Here is a 9,896-nt window from a genome sequence, read left to right on the forward strand (position 1 = left end):
CATCCCTGGTCCGGGAGTGTCGCAGGCACGTCACATTTTTTAGTTAACCGACCTGGAAGACCAGGTATGTTGAATTTAGGCAATCACTGATCAGTTGATCAGGGCTGCCTTCAGTACATAAAAACGTTATAGAATGTTCCATAGAACGGAAATGGTTTTGTACTGAATGAAAAATAGGGAGGGGTTGGTTTGTGGATTCAAAATGTACTGCTGCCCTTTAAATTCTTCACTCATTGCTTCAAGCCACACCCCGGCATACCCACCGAACAGAGTAAACACATTTCAAAGTCTGTTTAAGAACGTACAAGAATGTTTTGGGAAAACATGGCGTTCGGGAACAAACCATTCCGAAATGTAGCAAACATTCAAGCGAACTGAATACACCCCTGGTGTGATGCATAGTTTAAACAAAATCCTGCAATGCCTGTGGCACTCCAGGAACAGGGTTGTCTACCCCTGCTGTAGGGTCCAGTGGTGAAAGGACTGCTGTGCAAGGAACATGACAACAGCTTTCTTCCCATATTTACAAAGCGTCTCAGACTAGGGCTAGTGATCTAGGATAACCTCCTCCTTGTAATTGTACTCTGTGTGTTGCTAGCTAGCGAACCTCTGTGTTGTGATAAGTACGTTGTTTGCTCTACAATCTGTTAATTCATATTCCTTGCGACCGTGATGTATAGGCCAAAAAGACAATCAGAATAAAATCAACCACACCTTTGTTTTATCACAAAACTAGATAGCAACCTCTGTCTAGTGAAGTCCACAAAGCATATTGCATGTACAGTAACAGACAATTACATGGACCTACAGCATGGTCAAGTAAGTTAATATTTCAGACATTTTTGGACCACTAAACAACTATTGATTTTGAACCACAGAGTTACCGCAAGTGGTAAAGAAAACAGGAGCTGCCTCCACTGTTCCAGTACCATTTCAACTTCAACATTTCAAAATCATCAAATCACCTCTGCTTAGTCTAATACAGTGACAGTAAAAGATACCAAAACAATTTAGTCCAATCAACATACAGTGGGGCAAAAAAATATTTAGTCAGCCACCAATTGTGCAAGGTCTCTAACTTAAAAAGATGAGAGAGGCCTGTAATTTCCATCATTGGTACACTTCAACTATAACAATCAAAATGAGAAAAAAATCCAGAAAATCACATTGCAGGATTTTATTTTCAAATTATGGTGGAAAATACGTATTTGGTCAATAACAAAAGTTTCTCAATACTTTTTTAATAAACCCTTTGTTGGCAATGACAGAGGTCAAATGTTTTCTGTAAGTCTTCACAAGGTTTTCACACACTGTTGCTGGTATTTTGGCCCATTCCTCCATGTAGATCTCCTCTAGAGCAGTGATGTTTTGGGGCTGTTGCTGGGCAACACGGACTTTCAACTCCCTCCAAAGATTTTCTATGGGGTTGAGTTCTGGAGACTGGCTAGGCCACTCCAGGACCTTGAAATGCTTCTTACGAAGCCACTCTTTCATTGCCCGGGTGGTGTGTTTGGGATAATTGTCATGCTGAAAGACCCAGCCACGTTTCATCTTCAATGCCCTTGCTGATGGAAGGAGGTTTTCACTCAAAATCTCACGATACATGGCCCCATTCATTCTTTCCTTTACACGGATCAGTCGGCCTGGTCCCTTTGCAGAAAAACAGCCCCAAAGCATGATGTTTCCACCCCCATGCTTCACAGTAGGTATGGTGTTCTTTGGATGCAACTCAGCATTCTTTGTCCTCCAAACACGACGAGTTGAGTTTTTACCAAAAAGTTCTAATTTGGTTTCATCTGACCATATGACATTCTCCCAATCTTCTTCTGGATCATCCAAATGCTCTCTAGCAAACTTCAGACTGGCTTAAGCAGGGAGACACGTCTGGCACTGCAGGATTTGAGTCCCTGGCGGCGTAATGTGTTACTGATGGTAGGCTTTGTTACTTTGGTCCCAGCTCTCTGCAGGTCATTCAGTAGGTGCCCCCGTGTGGTTCTGGGATTTTTGCTCACCGTTCTTGTGATCATTTTGACCCCACGGGGTGAGATCTTGCATGGAGCCCCAGATCGAGGGAGATTAACCGTGGTCTTGTATGTCTTCCATTTCCTAATAATTGCTCCCACAGTTGATTTCTTCAAACCAAGCTGCTTACCTATTGCAGATTCAGTCTTTTTTGTTTCTTGTGTTCTTTGACAGCTCTTTGGTCTTGGCCATAGTGTAGTTTGGAGTGTGACTGTTTGAGTTTGTAGACAGGTGTCTTTTATACTGATAACAAGTTCAAACAGGTGCCATTAATACAGGTAACGATTGGAGGACAGAGGAGCCTCTTAAAGAAGAAGTTACAGGTCTGTGAGAGCCAGAAATCTTGCTTGTTTGTAGGTGACCAAATACTTATTTTCCACCATAATTTGCAAATAAATTCATTAAAAATCCTACAATGTCATTTTCTGGATTTTTCTTCTCATTTTGTCTGTCATAGTTGATACCTATGATGAAAATTACAGGCCTCTCTCATCTTTAAGTGGGAGAACTTGCACAATTGGTGGCTGACTAAATACTTTTTTGCCCCACTGTACATGTATTATACCCCATTTTAAAGATAAACTTCTTGTTAATCCAACCACAATGTCCGATTTCAAAAAGGCTTCACGGCGAAAGGACACCATGCGATTATGTTAGGACAGCGCCTAGCCACAAAAAACATACAGACATTTTCCAGCCAAGGAGAGGTGTCACAAAAGTCAGAAATAGCGTTACAATTAATCACTAACCTTTAATCTTCATCTGGTGGCACTCCCAGGACTCAATCTTACACAGTAAATGTTTGTTTTGTTTGATAGTTAATTTTTATGTCCAAACACCTCTGTTTAAATTGCCGCGTTATGTTCAGTAATGCATTGTCTCAAACAAACATCAAGTGACATTGCAGAGAGCCAAATCTAATTACAGAAATACTCATCATAAACATTGATGAAAGATACAAGTGTTATACATAGGATTAAAGATAAACTTGTTGTTAATCCAGCCGCTGTGTCCGATTTCAAAAAGGCTTTACGGCGAAAGCACACCATGCGATTATGTTAGGACAGCGCCTAGCCACAAAAACCATACAGACATTTTCCAGCCAAGGAGAGGTGTCACAAAATTCAGAAATAGCTTTAAAATGAATCACTTACCTTTGATGATCTTCATCTGGTGGCACTCCCAGGACTCCATGTTACACAATAAATGTTTGTTTTGTTCAATAAAGTTCATCTTTATGTCCAAAAACCTCCTTTTTGTTTGCACGTTTAGTTCAGTAATCCATATGCACAAAGCATCTAGACACAGACACTGGATATTCGATAGCATTCACTTGAAAACTACAAACCTCAGAACTCGCACTTCCTGGTTGGATTTTTCTCAGGTTTTCACCTGCCATATGAGTTCTGTTATACTCACAGACATTATTTTAACAGTTTTGAAAACTTTAGAGTGTTTAATTAATTAACTTATTATATGCATATCCTAGCTTCTGGGCCTGAGTAATAGGCAGTTTACTCTGGGCACGCTTTTCATTCAAACCTCCCAATGCTGCCCCAAATCCCAAAGAGGTTTTAAGGGCTTGTAAGTAATCACAGTTGCATTCAGTTGCATTCGGTGCATTTGACAAATATAATATGATTTGATTTGATTTGACCTATGTGTCCCTTTCACCTTCAAAATAAAGGTCCCACATTGAAACGGATACAAATACTGTAATCATGTCATAGATAATGCTTAACAAGTTTGGAATGTTATATAAATTCAACAAAATAAATAATTTGTTAATTTGACAAAAGACAAATGAGTTTAAATCACACTGTGGATGTATTAGACTTCATAATTGCATTGGGGGCATACATATATTTCACTGTATAGCCTTGCCTATGGATTGTGAATCAATTAAATGGGGTATCAGCCAATTCAGTGACACCCACAGAACACAACTGTGAAGACTTTACACACATTATCATAGCAGCTCTTATTGGAGGACTTTGACTGTGGGAAATCACCTCCCCAGTCAGTCTATTGTGCGTGTTAGACATTCATATTGCAATGTACATTCTTACCTATGGGTCCATGAAATGGGGTATCAGCCTACTCAGTGACATCCACAAAAGACTTCACACCAGCGTTTCCCAAACTCGGTCCTGGGTGCACGTTTAGTTTTTTGCCTGAGCAATAAATAGCTGATTCAAATAATCAAAGCTTGATGATGATGAGTTATTTGAATCAGCTGTGTAGTGCGAGGTCAAAAAAATAAATGTGCAACCAAGGGGGGCCCCAGGACTGAATTTAGGAAACGTTGGTTAAACACAAATATTAACATCATAGCTCTTATTGCAGGACTTGTGAAATGAGCCACATTAGCTCACCAGTGAAACTACTATGTGTATCGAACATTCATATTCCAATGTACAGCCTTACCTATGGATCTTGGGTCCTTGAAATGTGGTATCAGCCTACTCAGTGACATCTAAAGAACACAACTGTGAAGAGTTTACACATAGTAACATCATAGCTCTTATTGCAGGACTTTGACTGTGGGAAACCACTTCACTATTCAGCCTATTGACTGGTGAGCTAATGTCGCTCATTAATAAACAACATTTTTCGAAATACGTACAATGTTATGCTGCTTACAGTTCAGGCATAGATCTATTTCCAAAGATAATGGTCTCCAATGTCACTCTGTTTGAATCTCCATTTTAGAGTATTCTATGATCGCTGAATCCATACGGCTTTTTGCTAAGTGTTTCCATGTGTACGTTTTAATGATACAAATTGGACAAAGGTAAATGTCAGCCACCATCTGTTACCCATTCCTCCCCAAATTTCTGCTGTTAACATTTATACTACGCTTTTCTAAATAACTTATTAGCTGTTCCATTTGGCCCGTTACCAAGATGAAAGGTCGCAAGGTCATATATGTGCAACTCGTTCTAAAATAGCTTACCGCTTTGATGTCTGATTCTTTCTTTTTTTTTTTTTTTTTTTTTTTTTTACTTACTGTGGTGAGTGTGGGTTTTGCATGCCCCCAAAGAAGCTATTTCCTTTGCCATATATCTTATGCGTGCGTGCATGCAAACTGCTGGTTAAGTTCTCTTCACTCCTGTTCTGCCAAATCAATAAAACAGTCTTTGAAAAGCTCCCTGAGCAGCTCAATGAGCTTGGGGGGGGATGAGCTGTTTCAAAGGAAACTAGTGTCTCTGGATTAGCAATGAAAATACCTTCCACTGCTCCTTCTCCTCCAACTCCTCCTCCTCCCTGCTACCCCTCCTCTTTCTTCTCCTCTCCTACTCTTCCCGGGATCTCCCCACTGACATTCTCCTATTTCCTGGATTCCACTGAGCGTACACATCAGTCTGCCAGTTTGCCCTCCCTCCCTCCCTCCCTCCCTCCCTCCCTCCCTCCCTCCCTCCCTCCCTCCCTCCCTCCCTCCCTCCCTCCCTCCCTCCCTCCCTCCCACACACAGAGTTGTGTCTTCTGTAAAGCCGTTGAGTTTTGATTCCTTTTGCTTTTTATGTCCATAATATATTTAATACCTCTTTTTTTTCTCATTTGTCATAGCATATGCTTTTACACAAAATATTGTACCGTGCTGTTGACATTTGTAATGCTTCCCTTTAGTCACGTTATACCCTGATTCAAAGCTTAGATAGCTACCGTGCTGAGAAAACGCTTCACTACTTTTTAAACGACTTTGTAAACACTGTTCTCTTGCTAAACTTCAATTAAAGCAGGTCTGACATGTCGTTCGAGGAATCACCTGGGAGAGAGGGAAATTCATGACTCAGCAGGAGATAAGATCATGAATCTCTGGTGGCAGATTGATTCAAACAAGCTGTTTTGAAACATACATACACACATATATTGTTGTGTGGTAGTACTGTACTGTACCATCTATCTCTCTATAGTCTCCTGTCTGGAGATGATTGTGGACTACAGGGATAAGAGGACCGAGCACGCCCCCATTCTTTTGCAGTAGTGTAGGTTTAGAGCTTCATGTTCCTTGGTGTCCACATCACCAACAAACTAACATTATCCAAGCACACCAAGACAGTCGTGAAAAGACTGACTGAAAAGATTTGGCATGGGTCCTCAGATCCTCAAAAGGTTCTACAGCAGCACCATTGGTTGCATCACTGCCTGGTATGGCAACTGCTCGGCCTCCGACCGCAAGGCACTACAGAGGGAAGAGCGTATGGCCCAGTGCATCACTGCGGCCAAACGTCCTGCCATCCAAGATGGCACCATACCAGGTGGTGTCAGAGGAAGGCCCAAAAAATTGTCAAAGACTCCAGCCTCCCCAGCCATAGACTGTTCTCTCTGCTTCCGCACAGCAAGCAGTAACGGAGCGCCAAGTCTAGGACCAAAAGGCTTCAACACAGATTCTACCCCCAAGCCATGAGACTCCTGAACATCTAGTCAAATGGCTACCCAGACTATTTGCATTGCCCCCCCCCATCCACACCACTGCCACTCTCTGTTGTCATCTTATGTATAGTCTCTTTTAATAACTCTATCGACATGTACATACTACCTCAACTAACCGGTGCCCCCCGCACATTGACTCTGTACCCGACACCCCCTTTATATATTGTTAATTTAACTGCTGCTCTTTAATTACTTGTTACTTTTATCTCTTATTCTTATCCGTATTATTTTTTAAACTGCACTTTTGGTTAGGGGCTCGTAAGTAAGCAGTTAACTGTAAGGTCTACAACTCTTGTATTCGGCGAATGTGACTAATAAAATTGGATTTGATTTGGAACCCAGCTGCATGTCTCACTTGCCTGGCTGTCTGAGGAGGACTATGGGTAATCTGTCAGTGCGGCCGAGCCTTGATCAGACCTTCCACCTATATATTCACTTCATTTTCCTCTTCTACTTGCTTTCCTTTCTTTTTTCATAATTTTCTTTCTTCTTCTTCCTTCATCTCCTTTCATCTCCATCTCCTTTCCTACCTCCTTTTCCACTAGCATTTGTATATACAGTGCATTGAGTAATCCCCTACTACCACCATGTTTCACAGGAGGTAGTGATGATGCTGATGTCCTCTTCCTATTACTGTTTGTAAGATTTTAAGATGTTGCACGGGTCCGACTGTCTAACTTACAGCTCTCTCCTCCACAGGTGTCGATATCCTCCATCAGCTGGGCCTCACCGGCAGCAGAGAGACTCTCTCCTCTGGGATCAGCTCGCCCTCTCCTCCATCCTCACCCCCAAGAGCCGGGGTCCTACTCAGCCTGGATGCCCACATTGAAGCCCCCACGGGGAGCCTGTTCCCGCCGGAGCTCGGTGAGGAGTTTTCTGTTGTGGTGAGCCTAAGCTCCTGGCGAGCGAACAATGCTTTCCTTTTCAGCGTGCGTGACAGCAGGAACAAGCTGCAGTTTGGTATCCAGCTGCTGCCCGGGAAGGTGGTCGTGTACACTACCGAGAAGACCTCCGTCTACTTCACCTATAACGTGCACGACGGGCGCCAGCACTCTTTCGCTGTGGGCGTGAGGCCACGCTCTGTGTCGTTCCATGCGGACTGCGGGGCGGTGCAGCAGAGGGAGCAGACGCTGACCCGGTCACAGACCCTGGGGTCAGGATCCGGAGGCCTGCTCACCTTAGGAAGGATGAACTCCAAAGCAGCCCAATTCCAGGGCCTCATATGCCAGCTGGATATCTACCCCCTGGCCCAGGCTGCTGCGCGCTACTGCGACTACCTTAAAAGACAATGCCGGCTGGCCGACACTTTCCGATGGCCCCCCAGCTCGGATATGGAGGTTTCCAGCTCCCTGGCTTTCTCTCCTATTCCTCTTTCTCTGGAGTCCCAGATGGTGGTGGCCCCATTGTTGACTGTAGACTCCCACACCCAGCAGACGTCCACCTCCGCCGGATCAGCCCCCATCCCCTCTCTGGAGAGGTCCGGAACAATGTATTTAAGCCCCTCAGAGCAGCCTCACCTGGGGGTCAGGAACCAGACCCAGAGCTCCCTGCTAGAGCACCTCAACTCCATCCATACCCCCGTCACTGCTGGCCACAACAGCTTGTCCTCAGGCACCCTCAGTGGGCTGGGGGCCCTGGGAATCACTCACAGAAGTACCACCCCCAGTTACAGATCCAGCCCAACAAGGGGCTCAACCAGGCACTCTCCGCAGTCTGAGAATGACATGGAGGAGAGGAGCCCCAGGAGGCCCCAACGGGTCACCATAGACACCCCAGGTATAAACTCTCCTGTCAAGCAGACTCACTTGAAGGATGGCTTGAGGAACAGCTCCAGCTCCAGGCCTAGGGACTCTAACCCCCAGCTCCAGCCCATTGACCACCTCCTGGACACCCAGTTCAGACCCAATGGCACCACCCTGTACCGGGAGAACCAGGTGGAAACCTCAGAGGAGCATGGCCAGGAAGAGGCCTACGATGTGGACATGGGAGGCTACGACTATGGTTATGAGGATCCAGACTACTTCTACGGAGACTATGACGAAGCTTTCCCCGGACCCAAAGGAGAACCAGGTCCTCCGGTAAGTGTTTGGAATTCATAAATAGATTGAGAGAATGTTGGAAACATTTCTTTAAAGTGTGTTTCCCGCAAGTCAGAGCCGAGGTATGCATGAGCAATGGGGGACAATTAGCAATTAAGCCTAATTTATTGTGATTATGCATTGAGTGTTCTGTTGGCCCTCTTTCTCAAACACACTCAATAAAGCACCCCAAAAATAAAAAATAAAAAGTAAATAATTTGGCAGGCCTTTGTATTGATTTAGAGGCAATGTGATGGTGTCGGAGCACCTTTTTTCATGTATCAACAGGTGGTTAAAATAACATGTCATTCCTCTTGAAATACTGCCAGTGACTCGTCCTCACTCTTGTGAGAGTGGGGAGGGGTGTAATTTATAACTGGGGGTTGCTCCTATAGCCTACCGACAAAAGAGCATCCAACAGGCTGACATCAGCTAGCTAGTTGTAGAGGTATTTTTTCTTCTCTTCAGTGAGAACAACATTCTGACATTCTGTCATATCGGTGATGCTGATCTAATGCTTATGGCCCCATGGCAGCCTCAGAGGGACACAGCTGATTGAGGTGTTTCCAAGTCAGTGGTGTTGCTGCTCAACCTTTCTCCTCAAGGACTTAAAGCCACAAGCTGTCAATAAAAGCAGTCACTATAATTATTACAGATTGCACCTTTACTGAGAGTAAGTCCGAGCCTAACTTCTGTTTCTCTAATTCAATTCCATGAGCCTAGAGCTGGTAGACAAATGTTTTTGGAGGCCAACCAAACCTGGTTACCAGGAGGTAATAAGTCAAGGAGTCAGATATCGACTTGTTTTTCCATCCTCCTTGACTAAGCTACTGTATGTGTTGTGAAAATGCAGCCATTTTCTTTACAAGCTGCAGCAGTCTCTGACAGGCTCCATATTTAGGATGTCAGGTCAGCGCAAGGACAATGGGTCAGTGTGTGATTGTGATGTCACCACATCCCATCCTGCACTCAGAGCTACAGATTGAGGATATGGCTATGCTCTGTTCAGCGTTCTCCTGTGCTCCATACTCTCCCATGTTCAGTGCTCCCTGCTCCGTGGTTCATTTGCCTGCTCTGGAGCATGGAAGTACAGTGAATGGAACACTGATTGTATCTCATCCTCACATTGGTTTTGGCTCTGGCTCCAGATAGTCAGTAGAGAAGTATACATTAAACACAGGTGATGAATATGAATAACCCTTTAAACCCTTTGTTTTACAGCCCATTATTTAGGAGATACCTAGCTAGCACATAACGTTCTGAGAACCATATGTTTTTTGAGCTTGGTGAGCACATGGTTGTCCTATGTTTATTTTGTATACAACCTTGCCACAACTTTCTGGGAACGTTGCAGAACAG

The 9,896-nt window shown here is 44.0% G+C and overlaps 1 protein-coding gene across 2 annotated transcripts in view; it reads left to right on the forward strand.

Annotated features, from left to right (window-relative positions):
- Nucleotides 1-9,896, forward strand: part of LOC135556192 (collagen alpha-1(XXIV) chain-like) — a 205,384-nt gene that overhangs the window by 43,434 nt on the left and 152,054 nt on the right. For both annotated transcript variants that reach the window (XM_064989185.1, XM_064989186.1), the window contains exon 3: nucleotides 7,159-8,537. In XM_064989185.1, coding sequence (XP_064845257.1) covers nucleotides 7,159-8,537 — 1,379 coding nt within the window. The remainder of the gene's footprint in view (nucleotides 1-7,158; nucleotides 8,538-9,896) is intronic.

Source organism: Oncorhynchus masou, chromosome 15 (assembly GCF_036934945.1).
Source record: "Oncorhynchus masou masou isolate Uvic2021 chromosome 15, UVic_Omas_1.1, whole genome shotgun sequence".
Classification (NCBI taxonomy): domain Eukaryota; kingdom Metazoa; phylum Chordata; class Actinopteri; order Salmoniformes; family Salmonidae; genus Oncorhynchus; species Oncorhynchus masou.